Source organism: Psammomys obesus, unplaced genomic scaffold (genome assembly GCF_907164565.1).
Source record: "Psammomys obesus unplaced genomic scaffold, mPsaObe1.curated_primary_1811, whole genome shotgun sequence".
Taxonomy (NCBI): domain Eukaryota; kingdom Metazoa; phylum Chordata; class Mammalia; order Rodentia; family Muridae; genus Psammomys; species Psammomys obesus.
In genome coordinates, this window is record NW_026585580.1 from 2,822,532 (window position 1) to 2,847,737 (window position 25,206).

General features: G+C 35.7%; 1 protein-coding gene across 5 annotated transcripts in view; it reads right to left on the reverse strand.

The window, feature by feature from the left end:
• Nucleotides 1–25,206, reverse strand: part of Fam135a (family with sequence similarity 135 member A) — a 90,054-nt gene that overhangs the window by 23,030 nt on the left and 41,818 nt on the right. For all 5 annotated transcript variants that reach the window (XM_055606119.1, XM_055606108.1, XM_055606099.1 and 2 more), the window contains 8 exons: nucleotides 23,025–23,164; nucleotides 22,863–22,933; nucleotides 21,434–21,607; nucleotides 19,853–19,979; nucleotides 19,015–19,168; nucleotides 14,917–14,994; nucleotides 11,904–11,953; nucleotides 9,877–10,032 (listed from right to left, as the gene is read on the reverse strand). In XM_055606119.1, the coding sequence (XP_055462094.1) occupies nucleotides 9,877–10,032; nucleotides 11,904–11,953; nucleotides 14,917–14,994; nucleotides 19,015–19,168; nucleotides 19,853–19,979; nucleotides 21,434–21,607; nucleotides 22,863–22,933; nucleotides 23,025–23,164 (950 nt within the window). The remainder of the gene's footprint in view (nucleotides 1–9,876; nucleotides 10,033–11,903; nucleotides 11,954–14,916; nucleotides 14,995–19,014; nucleotides 19,169–19,852; nucleotides 19,980–21,433; nucleotides 21,608–22,862; nucleotides 22,934–23,024; nucleotides 23,165–25,206) is intronic.

Genomic DNA, 25,206 nt, shown 5'->3' on the forward strand with positions numbered 1-25,206 from the left:
AATAATAATAATAATAATAATAATAATAATAATAATAATAATAATAAAAAATACATACCACTTGGGACCTTTTAACATCGGATCTAATATTTCAATAATTTTAGTAGACTACAAAACCCATTTGTTCAGGTTAAGCATGCAATCTAAACTTTGCATTTAATGCCATCATCAAGAAAAGACTAAGTGTGTAGGTAGTACACACTAATTAAGAAAGTAGAAAACCATGAATCACATAAATGTTCCCTATAAGTTAAAATAATTTAAAAGAAAAAATTCTTTAGAAAGTACATTATTGGTAAATAAAGTTTACTTTGGAGAGATGTATTTAGGAAAATGCTATGGATGTTTTTGAATGCTTATATAAAAAAGCTATTTATAATGACAGTAGAAGTGGAAGTCTGTTCAATCCTTGTAAAATACTAAACAAAAGCTCTTTATTTAGAAAATATTTCTTAACATCTTAACCTTCACATTCAGTTGTTAAAAAATATATTAAGCAGTGTTAGAGATGAGTGTATCTCTAAAAATGCAATGCAAACCTTTCACACCATTTTAAGAGGTAAAAACGGCAATGTATGTTATACAAATCTTTCACATTATTATAACAGGTAAAAATGTAGTTATGCAAACTTATCCTAGAGCATACACATACAGTACTGTTAGAAAGATTTATTTTTGGTGTCCTGGGTCAAACTCAGAGGCTTGTACAAGCTAGGCAAACAATTTACCACTGAGTTAAAATAGCAAGTAGCCAATATACCCATATATATGTACATATATGTGTGTGTGTGTGTGTGTGTGTGTGTGTATGTTTCTTTTTTTTTTTTAATCCTAAATCTTACTAAAAGGTTCTGGGAACTCCCTGGCCCACTGACTGGTCTTCCTGGGAAGCTGTATCTCCGCATTAGAATGAGGTTAGTCAATTCACTTGGTAGTTTTAAGTGCCAATGTAAAAATGTCCTTTCCTCAGTCAGAACTGGACTCAAAGGAGGATGTGCCCATTCAGCTAATCCACTCTTCCTACATGAATGGTGTTAATTCAGAAAACAGCATAGCTCTGACAAAAACTTGCAGAACTTAAAAACAGGTACCTAGTTCTGGACCTCAATCATTATTTTGTGTTTCTTAGCCAGGCTTGAAAATTCTGTTTTAATCTCTACTTTAACTTCATCACAGAGAAACTGGTTCAGAATTCACCATTAAATAAAAATAAACTACAAAACCAGACAAAAGACATTAAATAATATCAAGAACAGAAGAAAATAATCAAAGAAGCAGGAAGATATAACACCCAACCAAGAAGTAAATGCAGTTCCTAGATGGCTTCAAGATAACCTGGATGTTACTGAAGTGGCCAGTTCTATTTTAAAAACTCTTTGAGAGACAGTGTAGCTTTATAAAAAGAAACAAACAAGCAAACAACCCCCTTCCCTAATACCAGGTCTTGGTTCCATCCCTGTCAACAAACAAACAACTGACTCAGCTAACATTGAAACATGATGACAACCAACATGGGATAATTTAGATGGATGGAAACTATCACTTAATAAATCTAGCCATGCCATAAAATGGTCAAGATGCAAAATATATATTATACTCCTAGTTGCAAACATTTGTAAAAACATCAATAGAAAATGTGTACAAATTTCTGACACTAAAATAAAAAATGCTTACAAAACAAATTTAATATAACCCCAATAAAAGGTAGCTACACCGCCCCCATTCATGTATGCTGTACACATAAATACACACATAATATAATGCCACGAAGAACAATTGTGGGCAAGGATGTGCAGAAGCCACAAAACCCTTTTGCACTGCTAACAGAAATGTAAAATTGTACAAATGCTGTGTAAAGAAGTTTGGAGGTTCCTCAGAAAGCTAACCGGATTACTGTATGACCCACTAAGTCTATTCCTGGGCAAAGTCAACAGAAATGACAGCAGGTAATCATGCAAATACTTTCAGACAAATTCCATAGCACCACTACTCAGAGCAGTCAAAGAGACAAACAAATTGTTAGTTTGTTATGGCGACAGAAGTACTGTAAAGAGAGATGCTAATTTTAGCTCAGAATTTCAGAGGGTACTGTCCAAAATGACAAGCACAGCATGCTTGCTGGAGAGCCTTGGATCAGAATCAGAAGACATAATACATCCTGAAGTTATGCCCCAACTGACCACCTTTTGCCAACTAGACCAGTCTCAAATGTTCCATAACCTTCTAAAAGGGTGTCACCAAGGGCTCTCACACACAAGTCTTCTAGGGGTATTTTACATTTAAACCATAATAGTGGTATATCAATCCAATGGAATTCTACTATAATATGAAGAAAAGTGCTAATATGTGTAAATAACAGGATGGGCTAGAAACAGTATACTAAGTGAAAGAAGTGAAACACAATGACCAGGTCTGCTTACACTTATATAAAACATGCAGAAACAGTACACGCGAGACCAGTGGTTATAGAAGAGGGAAGGGAAAAGAAAAATGACAGATTTCAATTTGGAAAACTATCCTGGGATGAAGGTAAAGGTATAACATTGTAAATACACTAAATGCTACTGAATTATATATAATTTTCAACTTGTTATAAAGTTTTTCTGATCACAAGTGAAAAAGAGTATTTGGAAATGGCTACCTGTTACCTACTGCACTGACTCTGGAGGTTTTTTCAATAAATATTTTGATTTCCTAGCTATTAGGCTATAGCCTAATAGGGTGTTTAATGTTTTAAGTCATCAATCCCAGTGAATAAGTGCAAATGAAACATGTTCATATCACTTCATATTTGTACCAAATGAAAATTCAAAATTGTATTGTATACTGTCAAGGTGATCACAAAAAAATAACTGAAATTATATTTTACCCTATGTGTAAAACACAAATGGCAGAGCAAACTAGAATCAGAATGAAAGGTGTGCTAGCATACACTTGGACTACTGTTCTTTTTCTACATGCACATATTTTCTGTGCGCATAGTTCCTCTTATACCCCCTCTTTTCTCTCGCTAGTCCTCTAGACAGCTTTACCTCTACTTTCCTGTCATATATACACAAATGACTTTATGTTTATCCACAAATGATAAAATCAAGCAAACAAACAACATGCGATGCTCTCCCGCCAGCAGTGTATAGGGTTCCCTTTTATCCACATGAAGTCCAGTGTTTTTTCTTCTTCTTGCTGTTTGTGAGAGAAAGTCTTACTATATATATAGCTCAGGCTGCTCTTGTTTGTATTCTCTTGTCACAGCCTCCTAAGTGTTGGGATTACAGATATGTTCCAACATGTTTAGCTGTTTAAAGTTTAATTTATGTTCACTGCCCCCATTCCTAAGGCCTAACCCAGGCTCTAGGAATGCCCCCATTCCTAACGCCTAACCCTACCTCTATCCTTTTTAAAAGTTTTGCTCTGAGGAAAATCAAACAACCCAGACCCTTGCACATGCTAGCTAATGATTCTATCACTGAGTTATATTACTCACTAGTTGTTTGTTTGCTTACTTGATGTGCCAGGGATAGTTCTTCTAATCCTAGGAATAAACTTGTAAATTCTAAGCAAGTATTCTACTGCTGAAGTAACAAAGCCACACCTAGCCTTCTTTTTAGTTTTTTTCAGACAGGATCTCATCAGATTGCCCAGGCTCACTTTGAATTCACTCTGTAATCCAGGAAGGCCTGGAGTTTGTAAACCTTAAATCGTAACTACCTGAATACTTGGGATTAGAAGCCTGCAGCATAAAGCTTGCTTGATGATATTTTTATTAACAAACATTAATTGTATATACTAATGGGGTTTCTTGTCATATTTCAATACGTATATACAGTGCACACTGATCAAATATGGCCTCCTTTTTTCTTGCCTCTGTCCTTTCCCGCTATTCTATATTCAGGTCAAGAGAATTGCTATTGTATATTCAGGTCAACTTTTTATTTTTAGCTTTCATGTGAGAACTTGCCTTTTTGGGTCGGTCTTCTTTTCCTTAACACACTATCTTCCAGTTCCATCTATTTTAGTGCAAATTAAGTCAAAATTCGCTTTTACTATTTATAAATGTATATAAAACAGATGAACTGTGCAAGGGTCAACTTTGTATCTAGTACCTGAATCCGCTGCGTATCTAGACCACTTGTCAGCTGTACAACTTTGGCCAATCACTTTCTTTCTCTTCCTAATGTCATCTCCCCCCCCCCCCCACCCCGTAACATAAAAAGAATAAGCTATTTAATTCATGGGATTTTGATGATTGAAATTAACAGTATAACTCTATTGTACAGTATCTGGCTGATAACTGTTATATAGATGATCTATTAAGTAAAACCACGTAAACAGATGAACCGGGATCCTTTCCAGAACATTCCATGCTTCCCCTTTACTCTCAAGAGTACAAAAATGTATCATACCTAACCACAACCAAAAAACCGTTCTCCCTCCTTGTAACCTGTAGAAGAATTATTGGGTTCCTAGTCAGTGCTCCTGGAAGAATTGTTGCAATTTCATAATGGGTTAGTAACATGTATGTTGCTATGAACTAAAATAAAAACACAAAGAGAGAAAATGAGGATAAACTGAATGGCCCAAAAGTTACAAAAGGGTAAATATGGTGAAATGGGGAACAAAAATTTGTACATAATGAAGATGTTAATGATGATTTTAAGACATTTTCATTCTGAGGACCGTACAGTTGAAATATTTCATTAAGGTTTGCAGAAGATAGTATTTTATGGCCCAATGCAAAAGGTGCATTACTAAGAAGAGTTTGAATGAGGCGCATCAGTATCATAGAATGTTAAGTTACTCAACAGCAGAATCACCGTATCAACTTAAGACTTTCCTTGTTGTTGGTCAGAACTACAAAACTACAAGCCCAGTAAGACTAAATGTTTATCACTGGCTCCATATAAAGACAATGGACTCAAAATTATTTTTTTAAACCAATGAATTGTGTTTTCTGTAACAGGAATATTTGATTTAAAGATATGTAAGACAAAAGCTTTGATGCTTTAGTAAGTGATTATGTAAGACTACATTGGATATGCTTATTTCTATATGGATATAAGCCTATTATATGCTGCTATTCATTTGAGATCCAAATATAACTAGGCATTCTGGGAACACTATCTATTTGGCATGTCATTTTAACATCAGACACAAGACAAATTAGTCTCTGACATGAACTCAGTGGCTGGCTCTTTGATCACCTCCCCCTGAGGGGGGAGCAACCTTCTCAGGCCACAGAGGAGGACAATGCAGCCAGTTCTGATGAGACCTGATAGACTAGTGTCAGATGGAAGGGGAGGAGACCTCCCCTATTAGTAGACTTGGAGAGGGGCATGGGAGGATTGGAGACAGGGAGGGTGGGATTGGGAGAAAATGAGAGAGGAGGCTACATCCAGGATGCAAAGTAAATAAACCATAATTAATATAAAAAAAATTAGTTAAAAAAAAAAGAACACGGGAGCAACGGAGGGGGAGAATGAGTCAACCAGAGAAAGCGAGCAAAAAATTTCTCATCAGTTCACCTCTGTAATAGCACAAAGTCAACAGTGAATATACATTATAAAGCCATGTAACTCACTATGCTATCTTTTCCTAAACAAATACTGTACAACTTCTGGACTACTTTGGTTATTGTAGGCTTTTCAGAATGTCAAGGCAGTTTAGTAAGTTCATGTTGAATTGCATAAATGGGATCCATAGACATACTATGCTGTAACTGCCACTGTCTTTGTGATGCACAACAAAGCAAGATAATACAGTATTTCCTCATTGTATCCTAATTACACTTTCTTTGCTTTAGGAGTTAAATTCTGTATGATGGTCGAATCAATTGTTACTCTGACATTAGCCCTAAAAAGAGATTGTCCAGTTAAACAGAGATTGACACAAGTCAAAGAGATTGACATGGGCTATTTTAATATTATAAACAGGGCATGGAAAGGGAAGCTCTGGATAAAATGTTATGTATTTAAGCGTGTATATGTCTTGGTGTGGTATATGCAAATGAATGTGTAGGTGTAAGAAGATATTTTATGTCTTCCTCTATTGCTCCCTTTATTGAAAAATGGTGTCTCACTGAATGGGAAACTCATCATTTTAGCTGGGCTGCCTGGCCCAGAAGCTTTCAGGTTCCACTGAGATCACCTCTGATGATGAGACAGGAATGCATAGCATTACTGACATTATACATGGGTGTTGTGCATTTAAACTCAAGTCCTCACGCTTGGAAAATGAACCCCTGCTCAGACGTAACCCATGGCAGCTCAACATCCAAGAGGGTTTCCCTAGTAAGGGGAACAGGGACTATCTCTGACATGAACTCAGTGGCTGACTCTTTGACCGCCTCCCTCCCCTAGGGAGGAGCAGCCTTCCTGGGCCACAGAGGAGGACACTGCAGCCAGTCCTGATACAACCTGATAAACTAGGGTCAGATGGAAGGGGAAGAGGACCTCCCCTATCAATGGTCTTGGAAAGGGGAATGGGAGGAGATGAGGGAGAGAGGGTGGGATTGGTAGGGAATGAGGAAGGGGGCTACAGCTGGGATATAAAGTAACCTGTAATTAATATAAAAAATAAAAATTATTAAAAACAAGAATTACTTATCTCCTAAGCCTCGGCCCTTAGGATCAAAGGATTTTTGTTGTTAATTCTTTTTTCCCTCTTATAAAATACTTAAGGATGGCATATAAAGTAATGTTTTTGTCATAGAGCTTTCACATATGTATGTCATTAATTTAATTGCCTCTTCTCTCTGGCTGATTCCCTCCCTTCTACCAAGATAGTTCTCCCTTATGCATTCAGGTTACCCATACTTTCCCCACAGGTCCCTTTAAAATCTCTTCTATCTCATGATCATATCTCTCTCTCTCTCTCACCACCCCTACAATTTAAAATCTAGGTTTTTCATATGAAATAAAATAATGAACTATAGAATTGATCCCTCAGGAAATCTCATAGAAGGGGGCGACAGAAAGACCTGCAGGGGACAGGAGCTCCACAAGGAGAACAGAACCAAAAAAATCTGGGCCCAGGGGAACCTGAGACTAATGAATTAACCAAGGACCATGCATGGAGAGGACCTAGACCCCCTGCTCAGATGCAGCCCATAGGCAGCTCAGTCCCTATGTAGTTTCCTAGTAAGGGGAGCAGGGGCTGTTTCTGGTATGAACTCGGCTCATGAACTCTGTTGCCTGCTCTTTTATCACCTCCCCCTGGCAAGGTGGCCTTACTAGGCCACAGAGAAAGAGGATCCAGACATTCCTAATGAGACTTGATAGGCTAGGATCAGATAGTAGGGGAGAAGGAGTAGATTAGGGGAGGGACATAGGGGAGGAAGAGGGAAGAAGGGTGGAACTGGGAGATGAGGGACGAGGCTATAGCCTGGATACAAAGTGAAAGAAGAAAAAAAGAAGAACGAAGAAGAAAGAAAAAAAAGGAAGAATAAAGAAGCAAGAAGAAGAAAAGAAAATAAGAGTATCTTCTAAGTCTACATCAACCAATTAATAAATGGGCTAATGAACTATTTGAAAAGAAAGTTCTCAAAAGCCAAGTGAAAGTATTCAACCTCCTTAGCCACCAGGAGAATAAAAATTAAAACTGCTTTGTGATTTCATCACATTACAGTCAGAATGGCTATCAAGAAAACAGTGATGAAGATGTACTGACCCCCCTCCAGAGAGGCAGGCCTACACTCAAGTCTTCACTAAAGTCCTAATTTTCCAAGAGCACCAAGGAAAAGGCTTCAGCTCATCAGTGTGAGCACCACCACGGGAACTGGCTACATTTCCACTAAAATTCATCACTGCTCAAAGTCGTGGTGGTAAAAAATGTTAGTAACAATTGCCTGAAAGAAACACATTGCATTCATTGAGCTGTTCATTTTACATTACTATACTAAGCTAAAGATCATTAGTAAGGTGAATACTGTAATTATCCTATCTTTTCCACTGCAGAATCTCCTATTAGACCTTTTAGAGAAGTGACTAATCTTTATTAAAGGACTTCTAAGAAAGAACCCTAAAAAATAGTTTTCAGTATGACATTCTATTTACTGAAATATAGTAACAACAACAACAAACAGAAAACATATCAAAGAGAGAATTAACAACATGAAAAAATAGTCCATTAAAAAATCTAATACAATGAGAGGTTTTCTTTAAGGCCAATCTAGAAAAATATAAAAAGCATAAAAATATTAGTAATGAATGGTGGAAAACACTACAGATCGCACAGATATTTTTTTTAAAAAATGAAGGATTCTGTTATTTGGTAATAGTAAATTTTAAAAGGTAGACAGAATAGAAAAACTCCTTAGAAAAATATAATTTATCAAACTGTATGAAAAAAATAAATGAAATACAATGTCCCTTACTTATAATGCATCATTTTATTCTAGTTACTGGGAAGAATAGACCAAAGTGAGGGTATTTTATGCAATCACTTTTGCAATACTCTGCAAAACATAATCCACCATAAAAGATAAAGAGATAAGAATACTTACACATTAATTGACTTGAAAGGGCCATTAAAACTAAATGTCAATCTCAGTTTGATCCTGAAAATGGGGGCTGGGGTGAGATTGTCAAACAGGACATAACAATTGGTAAAATTTAAATATGGACCATGTTGTGGTTTGAATGTAAAACTTCCCCTATAGCTCATGTGTTTGAACACATGATCACCAAATGGTGACACTGTTGGAAAGTAATGGACCCTTTAGGAAGTGAAGCCTTGCTGGAGAAAATGTCACTGGTGATGAGCCTTGAGGGTTCACAGTCTGGCCCCACTTGCTCTTCTCACTCTCTCTCTCTGCTTCCAGATGGCTAATACAATGTAAGCAGCTGGCCCCATGCTCTTGATTCCATCCTTTCCCAGCCATGGTGGATTGTAGCCTCATCTGGAACCTTAAGCCAAAATAAACCCTTCCTTTCTATGTGGCTTCTATCAGGATATTTTAATCACACCAACAAAGATTTAACTAAGATAGGCCATATACTAAACTTCATTATTATACCAGCATAATCTTGGGTAATACATACTGAAGTAATAGTTAACTAGATAAATGGACCCCTTCAGGGAAACTGGTCTTGGTTTGCAATAGTTACAAACTTAGGAGGACTCTAAATGTCTATCAAGAGAATAAATTAATTGAATATATACCCAAATGGTGCATATCACAAGAGAAAATCAACAACTGGCAGCTACAATAAAAGTAGCATATTGGCCAGTGGCGGCACACATCTTTAAGCCCAGCACTCAGGAGGCAAAAGGGCAGCCTGGTCTACAGAGCAAGTTCCAGGACACCCAGGGCTACATAGAGAAACTCTGTCTAGAACTCGACCACTACCCCTCCCCCCTCCAAAGTGGCACACAAGAGGAGATACACACAATACATAATCTAATTTACACAGAATTCAGTAACAAGAACACATTATACAATAAAATAGTTTAACTTTCTAAATAAGGACCACATTAGCTCTACAGCAAATACATCTATATTTTCTTCACCTTGCAAAATTCCAAAATACATATTCCCATGAAAGGCTAAAGAAGAAAACGAAAAACCAAACTGAAAAAGAAAAAAAAAAAATCAGAGATGCCTATTGAGTTTCTGGCTTCTAATTCTTGCTTTTAGACTCCAGGAACCGTCTCATATAACATATAATGATGTTTTATTTACTTTTAGGTGGCTTTCTTACTGGAAGAGGTTGTGAGTGAGATGTACTGTTTGCTGTGTTATTTTACTATTAGCTTTAGAATAAAACAACACAAAGATGTCTCTTCTGATTTATACACCTGAAGTAAGAATATTTTTAGTGATAAGAATACCTAAAGATACATAACATTCGGTAAAAGCAGCACATTTCTTGAACTTACCCTCAAGGTGTGGTGTTCCTGTGCTAACAGTGCTCTTAATTCTTCATGCAGGGTTATAACTTCCAGAAACTGGCCCCATAAAGCCATGAGAAGTGAGCAAAGCTGTGCAAGGTTCATGTTGATCAGCTCTGCCAGTTCATCAGGGTTCTCTACTTTCTAAAACGACAAGGACAAACAGCTTCACTATTTCCTGAGAATTACCACATTAAACTTTATTGTAACAATACTGAGAACACCAGCATGAAGGCAAGTATGCACATGTGTGCTGAGGGAGAGAAAACAGCTGAATAATGTTTTATTTAACTGATGAATAGAGGCAATTTCAGTGAGCTAGCCAGTATTTTAATATCATATATATGATATTATGATATCTGATATATATGACAATAAAATTCTAAAAAGAAAACACAAGGATTTTCACCATGGAAATGGAGATTGATCAGCTGGAATGGATGGTGAATGCAGAGTGGAGGAAACCTAGCCGAAGCTGACTCTGCTATGGCCCATATCCAATATACACTGGAATATAAAAATCAGGACTAATCATTCTGACTGGGCAGGAGCACTAACTCCACTGACTGAGAAAGAGAAAGTTGTGACAGCACAATACAAATCTCCCATGCCAGATTTAAAAAGAAGTGGATTTTAAGCGGCTTAGCAACATGTCTTGTTAGTGCCTGATGTTGGGAGTGGGGAGGGGGTAAGACAGAAGGAGGTTTTCCTTGAGTGAAATGGGAGAAATATATAAGGGCAGATATCATATGAATAAAAGTCAGCCAAAAGAATGGAATGCAAATAAAGAGATTTAATATTAAAAAACCCAAACCCAAACCAAACCAACTCCTTCAATCTCTGAATAAAAAAAAACTAGGTATTTTTCATATTGACGTCACATTCTTGTAATTATTTTTAAATGAATATTGCCCTGTGGGTAACTATTTAAGAACAACTGTTATGTCTTTTATTAATAACCTAAACCCTTATTTTATTTTAGATGAGTGGTTTGCTTGCATGTACATTTATTTATATGCATGCTTAGTGGCTATGGATGTCAGAAGTGGGAGTCAGATTCCTTGAAACTAGAGTTACAGATCAATATAAACCGCCACGTACGTACTGGGGATAAAACTTCCAGTCCTTTGGAAGAATAGTCAGAGTTCTTAGCTGTTCAGTCATCTCTTCAGCCCTACATTAGTAACTTTTTAAAAGAAAATGATCATTTGAATTAAAGAAGTCCTGTGATAATAAAGGAAAAGACATTCTTGTGTATCTTGCATACTTTTAAAAAAGACCCTTCTCAAAAAGAATCTAGTTTTCACTGAAATGTTCATATAGACATATATTCCAAACCAAATGTATACTTTCATTTGATTCATGGCTCTGGTTCCTCCCACTAGCACAGCTGGTGTAGAGTGACTCTAGAGTGAACTTAACATAGTCAAGGCACTTAGTTTTCTGACCAAAAAAGAAAAAGATGTATATAATTCAATTCTAAGAATAAACCAGAAAAGCAGCTTGAGGCAGAAACTGACTTGTAGTAAAAAGTATTTTAAATGACTGCCATGCAGGAGGGCCAGCAAGAGTACAGAGATGAAAGACAGATAGGGCCGTGTAGGGGGAGGGGCAAGTGAGAACAATGTGTAACGAAAAGTGTGAGATTATCAAATGAAATCTACTTTTTTGCATACTAACCAAAAAAGGTCATCAGATGAAAAAATACTGTTACAAAACTATACAACTAGTTTAAAAACCTGTCCAGAAATCCTTTAATAAAATTACAGAAGAAAGTATTCATGTTTGATCAGTTCTTTGTGCACAAAATAATAAATATTTCAAAGGAAAAGGTAGCTTTATGTTCAGGCTAGACGCTTTTGACCATCTAATCTGTGGTTCCATTATGATTACCCAATTTATTTTTGCATTAAAAAAAAATAAGTAAGTACTTGAATTTTCTTAGAAAAAATATTTAGGATACAAGATAGAAATTACTCAAAGAATGAGAATTAAAAAAGAAAAATTCCAAGTACCTTAACTTCTTCACACAGTTCAGTAAGACGAGTTTCTACATCCATTTCCTCTGAAAAGGGTAAAAACTAATTAGAGGAAAACTTTCAGTGTTAGATCTGAAAACTATCTTTGCTATTATATAAAGGACAAAATCTTTTGCAATAAAAGTTAATCCCTGATTTAACAAAACATTAGATTTGTTAAAAGTAAGGTGGTTTTGTTCACATAATTATGATTTATTTAGGTATGCGATACGAATCTAGTAGAAAATTTATAATTAAAATGGCAATATCAGCAGGGAAACACTGAAAGCAACAACATAAAGACGAGTTATCTTTAACGGGAGAGAATTACATTACAATCTCAAATATAAACTTAAAATACTTTTAACCTTAAACTAGGAAAATATAACTAAAATGAACTCTTTAAAAAAATTCTCACACAAAAACAAAGATACATCCTATGACACGCTGCAATTCACTCATTAGCTCACTGACTTCAAAAATAATTTCAGTCAGCAACATCAGTGGCTTCTAATGTCAAGCTAAAAACAAAAACCCAGCAGCAAACCCTACATAAATTTCATATACCAACACCTACTTTCACACTGCTGATCATATTTGTCAGAAGAAAATCATTAAAATTATATTTGGGTTATACACCCCATTTCAGAAAATAAACTTTATAAAAGTGATACCTTTTTCTAATGTTTATACATAAGAGTCCAAATACCTATTATAGCTAGTGACCTATCAATGAAAACAATCTTTGTAAGCCAAAGGTCAATGCTGGATATGTTCCTCTTTTTGTTCGACACATTATTCTTTCAAACAGTCTCACTGAATCAGAGCTCAGTCTTAGCTAGATGGGCTAGCAGCAAAGCCTAGAATTCTTCGGTCTCCGCACCCCACTGCTGGGGCTACAAGGCACACGAGTGCAGTGTGTGCACTTCACTGCTGGGACTCCTCACCCAGACCCTCACACTTGGGCAGCAGCACTGTAACCACTGAGTCATCCCCTCAGCCCAAAACATCTTCACATGCGTAAGAGCAAAAAATAACTGCTAACCGTGATGACAATGGTCTCAAAATCACTTCGTTTTATCTCACTTTAAAAATCAGTTTTAATTTTCTTTTTCTTTTCAAATTCTGTACCATGATACAAGAATTAATTGAAATGTAAAATCATATCCACTATTTTGTTCAATTATCTTGAGGACCTGTGTTCCTCCTACTGTCCAAGGTTACAATACAGAATATGTCCTTCCATGTTTTTAAAATACACATGTGAGTTTTAGAGCTAATGTTATGCAACAATGAGATTCTATTTTACACATTTTCTTGATTTTGTGTTTCTTTCTCAGCAGTTCTTCAGTGAAATCTGCCACCTACCTTAAGTACTTGTAATAATAAAGCTACTTTTACTTCTTTGATGTAGGTATAACAAAATTTTCCCTATTCCACTCTTTGTCCATATATTGGTGGAAATAATGTAATAAACTTATTTGTACATGTCTCTTTAAAAAACATTTTTCAAAACGTGAAAAGACCCCCCCCCCCACTAAAAAACCCACATTATTTTTGTGATACGATCATCAAAACATGGGCTACAAAATAAAGAGTTATATTCAGGTAACAGAAATTTTCTACTTTTGTCCACTATACACTGAAATGTTATTTACAACTGACTTTTGTATGCATTAGGGTTTTTGTTTGTTTGTTTATTTATTTATTTATTTAGAGACAGGATTTCTCTGTGTAGCCCTGGTTGTCATGGAACCTGCTTTGTAGACTAGGCTGGCCTCAAACTCAGAGATCTACTGGCCTCTTCCTTCTAAGTGCTGGGGTTTAAAAATGTGTGCCACCATAATCTGGTTTATATTTACGTTTTAAATCAAATCTCTTCCCCAACAAATCAAAATTTACTCCCCCCTTTTAAGAAAAATCTTAATTACATTAAGCAGCATTTTATAAAACCAGAATGCTCACAAGGTAAGTAGACTGGCTGGCAAGATACTAATTGAACTAGAAATACATTTTAATCATTATGAAAAATGCTAAAGTATGCCACAAATTTCATGTCATAAATTCTTTAGTTTTAAGTAATTTCATGAGAATAAAATTTCAACCTTGCTTTTTTTCCATCATGATAAAAAATGAATTTTTAAAATAATTTTAGTAAATTAAGCAGCTTAAATCTTTTTCAGCCAGTATTCATCTGAAAAAACTATATTCTTTATTTGATTTTGTTCACTCATCTAACAAACTGAAAATACAATTTTATTTCATTTGAAAAATTCAACGCTATTCATAATTTTAAAAGCCGCAACCATTATTCAATACAAAGTGGAAAATTTCCAGTATGTTTTCAGAAAGTTAATAAACTAAGTATCATTTGTATGCAAGAACAAAAATCTAAAATATACTATGGAGGCTGGGCGTGGCAGTGGTTCATAGTTTTAATCCCAGTCATATTTCTGTGATCCCACCAAAAATTATATATAAACATGGAAATGTACAAACAAAACCAGATAATTAGATCTCTTCCTTTAACACAAGCAACATTCAAAGTAAATATTTGATAACATTTTTGAAAGACTAGGATGATGAAAAACATATGCAAATTGACTAAAACCACAAAACCAATCCTGAGGGGCTCTTTATCCCTCCAACGCACAAAACCAGCTTCAGTTTTTAAATCATATTTTTAAAGATTAGGTCCATCCAAAGATGAGATTACTTTAAGGACATTAATGGCAATTGTTATTTAATCAGCAAATTTTGGTGATAGAGATGGTTTTGAGAAAAAGTGTCATAAAAACTAGAATATGTGAAAGGCCAAAGACATCTTTATCCTATTACTTTCATTTCTAAATAAAAACTTCAACATGACAAATCAATTAAACTAACCCAAATTTTTCTGCAAACCAAATTGATTATATACATTAGCTCTTAATAAAAGTGCTGGAATGTATTGTGATGCTTACAGAGTTTACGTAAAAGGATTATTTGATCACCCCATTTGTAGACATACCTAGCTGTGTGTCGCTCTGGGTCCCTGGCTGGGTTCTTCTGAGGAGGCGCTCATATAGGACCTGCATGCTGGCCTTGGCTAGTCATAAGGGTTGCACACAGCACTAGTTACTACACTCCTTGTACAACAAAACTTACTTGAATTTTCCAACTTGTTAATAACAGACTTAGTATTGACAGTGCACTTGGTTAATAGCTCATTAGAATTACAAATGATGTACATTCGAGTTTAGACTATTTTTTAGTATTTATGCTGATCAGTACTTCTTATTCCATTATTGTTGATGTTGTAGTTTCACAGGTTCAGAATTCTCATGCTGGCCAGTCTCAGAGACCGGCTAGCTCAACCCCCCACTTGTCCAGGTCTAGGGTCAGGCTCACACAGGCTAGGGAACTGCCAAAACCTAGACTCCACAAGTCCTCACTCTTGTTTTGTGAGCTTCTGTACAGTGGGGTTCTTTGAATAGCCAATATTTAATGATAGTCCTCAAAACACAATGTACATCATTTATCTAGGAGAAAAGAAAGAGGCAAAAGAGCAGAAATAAATTCAAAGTATGATTTTAAAAGAGGGAAGAGTTTACATTAGTTTCTCAAAGCATGGTGCTTAAGAATTTTAACTCTATGCTTATTTAAAACATTAAAAAAATTAAATGATAGAAATATTCTCTTGTCAGGAGCTACTTTATATCCCCTTATTAAAACTAGTGATCATAATGATGTTTAATAAATAGTACATTATATACCAGGAAAATATATTAGTGTCTACAATTCAATTTTATTAAAACAAAAATATTGTTGATAAACTCAGCACGTAAAACATTTTTATTTTAAGTAATTCATAGTATTTTTAGATGTTCTCTAGAGAGTGTACTTGAGTAAACTAATCTATAATGAAAAGAAAGAAAATATAAGTAGTAAAGTTTAAGGATACAAGAATTACTAATAAATATTTATTGAAGATGTCTTCATTTTAAAAAAAAATCACTAGGAAACTATTATAAGCTGTGTTGATTGGTTATACTTCAAGTAACAAAATAAAAACCATACTGTGCTATTTTGCCAATTAATTCATTTAATAAATACATTCTCAGTAAGTAAGTAATATACTAATAATTTTTTTCTCCAATATTTTTATTTATAACCCTGAAGTGTAGGCTTACTTTACAATTTTGATTTCTAATATGTTGAAGTAACTTAAAATAATGTTTATAGTCATTTAATACCTAATTCCCAAATTAAATTAGGGCTTTTTAATGTGAAATTTTATAAAATTGGCCTGTAAGTGCAAAGTTATGCAACCTAAGAAAAATTTAAAAATATTACCACTAAAATTAAACTGAAGTTAAGACTAATAAAATAAAAATAGTGCCAGCACGGTCTAAGCTATTTGACAAGAAAAATGTTTTTGTTTAGTTACCAGTTAAGTGAGACACTTTGCCAACAAACATGTTTCTTGGTTTTTGAGAAGTACTTTTTCCTTACTTAAAGCATGGCTCATGTGTATTTTCCTGTGTAAATACTGTATGTTACACCCATCCACTTGACTACTGGAGGCTGACGGACATCTTCCCAGGCCCGTCATTTGTCAAAAGGAAAAGGTGCTGCGTATCACTGTGGATGCTCTCCTGTCCTCCCACTCCAAGAGCTGGGAGGAGAGAGGAAACAGTCAGGCAAAGTTGTTTAAGGCCCAGACCTGTCCTTTCATCTGCACCTAGCACTGTGCCTGACACAGCAGCTCCCTCAAAGTCCACTGAAATCACCCTAGGAAGAGTCACTGCTAGTGCAAGTGCACACAGCTGGCTTTTGAGCACTCCTACCCTTAGTTTCTGACCTGTCACACAGTTCTGATTTCCTTCAATCTCTTTATCTAAAGAACACAAACCAGCTGGTATTTACAGACACAAAGTGAAAGGCATACCTTCAAATGTAGACTCTTAAGCATATAAGCCAAAAAGTAAAATAGATAGATAGATAGATAGATAGATAGATAGATAGATAGATAGACAGACAGATAGATAGATAAATAATAAAAAAAGCCTGTCTTAATTCTAATAGAGTATTTCATGTGGACACTATTATTCTTGTGAAAATGCCACCATCACACAAAGTGTAATTTTTAATTTTTTATGCGAGCACTGAGGACACAACCAAGGGCCTCACACATACAAGGCAAGCACTCTAGTTCTAATTACACACCCAGCCTGCCTTAACAATTTCGGTCAGTGGTTTTCATAAATTCTACCTTCCGGCACATAGTGCCCTTCACCAATACCATGGTCTCAGAATTTTATGGTCTAGTTATTGATCCTAATAACATTTATAATTTCCTTTCAAAAATTTATCACATTTAGGACACAATGTTGTATTTATCAGAAATAAAGGATGAGCTAAGTGAGCTCTACTTTATTCAAGTTGCTTTCATTCAACAGAACTTCATTTCTGTCTGAGGCAGGAGCTTCCTATCCAATTTTCCTATGGGAAGGAGAGGCACTCTAAATACTTGAATAGAAAGAGCCAAAGGGTGTTTCAGAGAACAGTGCTCAAGAGCTTCCCTTTCCATACTACAGTTTTGTTTTGAGGGAGAGTATGTGCTCACCATACCTTCCTACCTAAGCAGGCAGAAAAGCAGATTTTCCTCTTGTGTTTGCTAGAGCTTGAGGTTACAGAAACAAATCAACAGCTCACTCAGTGCTAGCTGTGTTTTGCCACGTGAGAGAAGAGTGACCTGGACTGACAGAAGACTGCTGTTCACCAAATCCACTGCAATACAAATACTGCCAGCTAAGAGGCGGCACCCTGCCAAGGATGTTCTCATAACCAAGCTGAAGTGAGGTTACAATGCCGTGTGAATTCTTGTAATGTTTTCCAATTTTCTTCCCTTATTTTTATTGTATGTACATGGGTATTTTGTCTGCATGTGTTTTCACACCATATGTATGCAGTGCCTGAGCAGGCCAGAAAAGATTGACGGATCCCTTGGGGCTGGAGCTGTAGACAGTTGTGAACCACAAGGTAGGCAGTAGGATCCTTTGGAAGAATAGCCAGTGCTCTTAATCATTGAGCACTGTCTCCAGCCCCTCTTGCAAACACAGAACTAAAACAAAACAAAACAAAACAAACAAGAAAACCTTCACCTAGTCTCAAATCCAGAAAAATATTTAAGATAAAAGTTACTATTTTAAAGAATGTATTGGTATTGTTTAAAATACTTTCCCTAAGGTACAAAAGAAATCTATTAAAAGTAGTGGTTAAGTAAAATTTAAAAAAAAACCCTACCTTGTTGAAATAATTATAAAAACAACTCATTCTGTCAAGAAAATCAAATGAGCTTTTTTAAATGAGCTAATAGTTGAACACTTTTATGAGCTAATATGTGAAAACTGAAATTTATAAACTGGCCAGGAAGCTGGGTGGTAGTGGTGCACACCTTTAATCCCAGCACTCAGCAGAGGCAGGCAGATCTCTGTGGGTTCGAAGGCAGCCTGGTCTACAGCCTGAGTACCAGAACAACCAGAGCTATACAGAGAAACTCTGTCTCAAAAAACAAACAAAAATAAATAAATACATAAAAGATAAACAGACCATGAAACATCTGAGATGTTTCAACTGAAGCTTGATTTAAGTAATTTTTGAAATGTTAACATACTGAAAAATGTTATTATTTCTTAGAGTAATTTGAAAGAAAGAGAGCCCTGCAATAACTTACAGGCAAATATGTACAAAAACAGTCTAAGTGTCTATATCCATGTAGGCTACTGAAGTGTGGATTTTACTTACCTTTCTCAGACTCTGAAGATAATTATATTTGCTTTATAGTATACTTTTAAATTAAACTTTAAGAGGTATGGACTACTGACATATAACTTGTTACTTTAAAAATCTATTTAAAGACTCATTTCAATCTTAGCACAAAGAAATTATTTCTCTACATTCTAAGAAAAAGTTTTCATTTCAAAACATGATTATCAAGGGTAAGAAAAAGTCAGAAGGAAGAGAGAAAAGTGAAGCACACAATACAGGAAGCTGCGGCAAAGCTGGTCACTAGCAAGAGCGGTGAAGAGAGTGACTAGGAGAAGTCTGGCCGCTTTTAACATACCCAGTTCTAGTTTCTGACAAGAGGGAATCTCTTCTGTTACCGTAATGAAGTAGCTGTGCAATCCCTTGAAGGCCAGCAGCAAAGTGGCACAAAGCGTAGAATGGAAGTGATAGGCATGCTGTAGGAAGGGCTCTGCAATGAGGAAGTTACAACCCTGAAAAGAAACAGATGTGGAATACAAAATGCTCGTAAGCACAAATCAAAATCTATTACACTTGAAACCTTGAAACACTAAGAAAAAAGTTCCACAACCAACCTATTGCCATTATTTATTCTAAAACATCTAAGAAATCCATCAGTATCTTGCAGCTCATGAACGTGATTTAAATATTTAAAATGTGACTATAACAATTTCAGTTGTCATGGGTTTCTATAAACACACTGGTGAAGTCATGACTTTGTTAAGATGAGGTTAATAGAGCTGTTCTGGAGACATCGCTTTCAGTCTTTACAGGCATCTCCTTTCCTAGTAATTGCCATGCTCATGCTAATCTGAGACTACTCTCAAGTCCACCATTCTTAAAAGGTTCGTTGGATGTTCCTAACTGTTTTTGCTAACAGAACACTGGGTGACAATAAGAGGTTTACAAAGGTCACTGGCTCTCAAAAAAATCTATTCACTAAATCTGTTAACATTTTGAATAAGAGGCTGATGTTCATAATATGTACTTGACTAACCAATTGGTTACAATCTTATTTAACTACAACTTTAAGTTACTGAACTCAAATAATGCAAAGAAATTACATCATTAACATATAAAATATTTAAAACATTTCTTTTAAAATAAGGGAAAAATAAAATATGAAAAAAATGTTTATACATGTAGTCAATGCTTACATCTGGTGATAACTGTTTTGTGTAGTTAATACCAAAGACTACACTTTCCAGAGTAGGAATCGCCGAGTCTTTGCTTTGTGCTGGTGCATTTCTATTTAACCAAGTAGTCTTCACAGGGCGAGGAAAGCTGGGGAGCAGGCAGCACATCATTACTCTCTTAACAGTCTATTTTCATGCAGGATATTTATACAAGAAAACATTACAAAACAAAAAGCAAAGGTTGTGCAACATTTTAAGTTCTATAGTATTCTTAAATTTTCTTTTAATAATTTGATGTTATGAAAAAAGTACAATGAGCACTAAGGAATCTAAGGCTAGATAGTTGAGATTGCTTCTCTCTCTTTTGGAGAAACTGGGGACCGAACCAAGGACCTTACACATGCCAGGCAAGCCCTGAGTATGCCAGTCAGGTGTCCGCACTGAGTAAGCCAGTCAAGTGTCCCGCAAACTGAGGGCAATTCAACAACTCACTGACTTAACTGGTAAGTCATACATACACACACACACACACACACACACACACACACACACACACACACACATTCACACATCCCCTTTAAGTATCACCCATAACAACTGTTACAGGTTTGTCAGGTTTGTGTTAGAAATTGCAGACAGTTCAGAAATCAAACTTATTGGGTATTTTTAGGTAAAGTTATTGATTTGAGAGTTCCATCTATTACCTACATTACCAAGGACTTTTATTTTATAAACCATAGAGCATGATTATATCTTACACTGATGAAACATAATTTTTCTCCCCATGGAAGTAGTCAGAAAAATTACCTGATAAATTTGTTATCTAAAATGTACATATTATCTAAAGATTTATTGTTATTTATTTTAATTATATGTATAGTAAGAGGAGGCATATGCACATGACTGCAGGTACTCCCAAAGGTATCAGATCTTCCTGGAGTTACACGTAGTTATGAGTCACATGATGAAGGTTCTCAGAATAAAACTTGGGTCCTCTGGGAAGGTATTATGTGCTCCTGACCCCTGAGCCACCTCTGAACCCCAATATTATGCAATTTCAAATTAAAACAGTATTATGGTTTTACATAAAAAAATCTTAGTGAAAATTCATAGTTGTTTAAAACCTTAGAAAGCAAAACTTTTGTATGACAAAGTTAAAAAGTAAAAATAGTGGATTAAGACAATGAAATAAAGCTAGGAATACATTCATATCCTCATACATGGAATAAGTCAACAGTACAATGTTACATACATGCATGCCCACACAAACTAAAATAAAGTAAAAATTAAACCAAGCAGAGACTAAACAATGTTGCATAATTATTTCATAATTGCATTCTTTTACTTAATCAAATAATTGAATTATAAAAAAAAAAAAAATCAGTCCTCCTATCCCAAACTTCTGTAATAAAAACATTATTGAGAATAATGGTCCCATGCTTTTGAGTTATATCATTTTATTATGTCAGCAAAAAATGAAAATATATCAATAATTATGTATTTAATTTTTTTTTTACTATTTAAGTTACCTTTGTCAAAGTATGCTTTCATTATAAACCAGAAGCATTACATTAATAAATAGTGAATCTTAGTTGCATTTACCTTATTAATGGCTGGTGTAGTGCAACCAATGACCCATGGACTGTGACGGACACAACAGCAAGATGGAAATAATCAAACATCACATTCACGTGATGATGAAGTCCTCTATAGAGGCTGTAATGCAGCTTCAGTGTTCGACTGCTTATTAGCTGTAAGGCGTTCAAATCATCTGCCCTACAAAAAGCAACACATTTTCATGTAATTACTGGATATTTAATAAGGCTAATAATTATTAATCAGTTAAAACTATTCCTTAAAGGCTTAATTATTTAAGCTCACAATGAGAGTGATTTTGTAAGCATCAAACTGATGAGGTAGTAGTATGAAAATAGCCATTCCACTCACAGCTTTCTAACAGTATATGACTAACACCTATGAAAACAAGCTCTTTTTGACAGCCAAATAATTAATATACACCTTAAGTTTTATTCAAAGAAGAATACTGCTTCTTACAGGGTTAAATCCTACTATAATAAGTCCCCTAAAGTATGACAAATTATTTTTACTGCACAAGATTTTATTAAGTGTTAGTTAGAGACCCTGAACATTTATTAAACGCTTAGTGGGACCCTATCTCAAAACAAACCATTTCCTATTCAGAAATGATATTTTTATTATATAGTCTGTTACTATATTTACAAACACACATACCCTGAAAAAAGTTATAAAAATTATATCCAGATAACCTTTTTAAAATCCATGCAAATATGTATTTACCTATAGCTACTGAATTACCTACTTACTTACGGAATTATTATGACTTGGTTTTAAAAAGTGTAAAGAGGAACAATAGTTACTATATAAAATTATTATCTTTTCATCACAGTCCAGGGGACACTTACAGCAGACCTTTCAGTAATGTGACTGCTTGGTACTACACAGTCAATTATTGTTAATACTTGCTTAAAATCGAGAATATGCTCTCAAAAGTAACATCTTTGCTTTACACAAATAAAAGCACAATGTGCCTCTACAATATGTGACTATGTCCAGGTATGTGGACAAATTCAGGGTAACTGCTATCTCAGCAAATAATCAACTAGAAACATCTGCTGAGTGTCATCAGTCCTGATCATTCTGAGTATCGACAAAGTCCAACAGAGTGCCAGGAAAAACTTACCAATGACCAACAGAAGAGAAGTCAGTTAAGTAATTCATGGTAGTATTTACTATGGCAACCATACAATTTTTAGAGTCTAGGGAAATATTTCATAATTTTTCACCTTGCCTGATTTTGCTACCTGGGGCATGGGCATGGAAGAATAGTACCAACCTTCCCAACAGACTTTCTCAGGGAAAAAAAAAAAAAAAAAAAGAAGTATTTTAGAATAGACAAAAACAGAAGAGGTCCCAAAGAGAAAATGGGTACAACAAATAAAGCCATGAGTACCTAAAGATGTTTAACTGTCTGAACAGCCAGCCTACTTACGAATAGTCTCCATCTGTGAAATGCAGATCCAAGGATAACAAAAAATTTATTTCTTCAAGGGTTTCTTCTATCTAAAAAGAAATTTGTAAGAGGCCTAATATTTATAAATGTTATAAATATGCATGGAAGTATCACAGTAAGTGGATATAAAGATATGTTTACCTTTCTTTCATCCAACAACATTTTAACTTTGAAGATCATGACATCATTTAAAACAACTTCTTCATTTTTATATAGGATCTGAAAAGTTTTACTACAAACCAGAGCATCATGAACTGAAGCTGGAAAGGCTAATGTCATACCTAAAATAGATGAGATACATAACTGAGAGGTAAGAGACAAACAGTTACAAGTAACGAAATGCTACTTTAAAATACTGTAACTTGATACCACTGCATTGTCATTACCATTTTATATAGAAGTGTTAAAATACTTCTGAAAACTTACTAATTTCTGATAGAAACTGAATAAATAAGTGCATCATAAGCCTTATGAACATTCCTGTACAGACCTTTCTTTAACTGAAAAACACATGAGGAAATCTGAGTAGGTATTTTAGAGTGAACACTGATTTGTTTAATACAGAAAGGGGCAACTTAGATTTCCAACACTGAAGAACGAAGAGATGTTGCTGACTCTTTGCCTTTGTTATGGGTCAGAAGACTCCAAATTTATGCCCTTAGATTTCTTTTTCCTTTACTTTTTTAAATTTAAATTTTTATTAATTATACTTTATTCACTTTGTATCCCCCCCCCCATGAACCTCTCCCTCCCCCTTCTTCATGCATGCCCCTTTCCAAGTCCACTGATAGGGGAGGTTTTCCTCTCCTTCCTTCTGACCCTAGTCTATCAGGTCTCATCAGGAGTGGCTGCATTATCTTCCTCTGTGGCCTGGTAAGGCTGCTCCCCTCTCAGGGGGAGGTGATCAAAGAGCAGGCCAATCAGTTCATGTCAGAGAAAGTCCCTGTTCCCATTACTATGGAACCCACTTGGACACTGAACTGCCATGGGCTACCTCTGTGCAGGGGTTCTAGATTATCTCCATCAAAGGTCCTTGTTTGGAGTATCAGTCTCAGAAACGACCCCTGTGCCCACTTTTTTGGTTTTGTTGCTCTCCTTGTGGGGTTCCTGTCCTATCCAGGACTTACCATTTCCCACTTCTTTCATAAGATTCCATGCACTCTACCCAAAGGTTGGCTATAAGTCTCAGCATCTACTTTGATACCCTGCAGGGTAGAGCCTTTCAGAGGCCCTCTGTGGCAGGCTCTTGTCCTGTTCCGTTTTCTTCCTTCTTCTGATGTCCATCCCCTTTGCCTTTCTGAATGGGAATTGAGGATTTTAGCCGGCGTCCTCCATCTTGATTAGTTTCTTTAGGTGTACAGACTTTAGTAGGTTTATCCTATATTATATGTACAATATCCACTTATGAGTGAGTATATACCCTGTGTGTCTTTCTCTTCTGGGATAACTCACTCAGGATGATTTTTTTAGACCCAGGACGGGGCTGCCACACCATAAAGACAAAGCATGTAATTAATAAACTGGCTTTCACCACAGGAAATAATATTACTATTTAGGCAGGGGAAAGGACTGGGGATTTTAAATTATGTTGGGGGATAGTTCAATCAATTGTGCCCACCTAATAAAACACCAATAAAACTCTGGACACAGAACTTTGGGTGAGCTTCTCTGACTTCTTTTTCTGCAAATTATGTGAGTGGTGGTAATGCAGCTTGGTTTTAGAGAAGAAAACAATGGAAGCTTACATATAGGACTTTACATATTCAGCCCTATGTATTTTTCATTTAATTTATTTTAATGGGTTTTAAAATTCTGTGACAGATTCTTTTGGTCAAGTTTACATTAAAAAGTCCTGGTAGCTTTTATGATGCAGTGTTATCACTAATCAGTCTTTTACTATTAAACTTGAATGGTCAATTCAGACAAACAGTTCTGAGACCGTTCTAGCATGGATTAAGACTGGGGTGGCCTGGGTTAGGGGTAATACTGATTAGCTTTTCTGAGCTCTCTGGGAAAACTTGCTAACTTTGTCAGCTCCAACAGCTTTCCTGTCCACAGCTTTAATGACACCCACATAACTGACTGCCTCGTGTCCTAACAGCAAAAGGACCCAGGGCAGGATAGTCAGAGAAGTCCTCAACACACATGGGCTTGCCAGGGACCATACCAACAATGGCTGCTGCATCACCACTCAAGAATTTAGGGCCATATTCCAGCTTCTCACCACAACAATGGTTAATCTTTCGTTTAAGCTCAAGAAACCTGTATGCTATGTGAGCTGTGCGCCAATCCAGTATAGGAACATACCCAGCACTAATTTGGC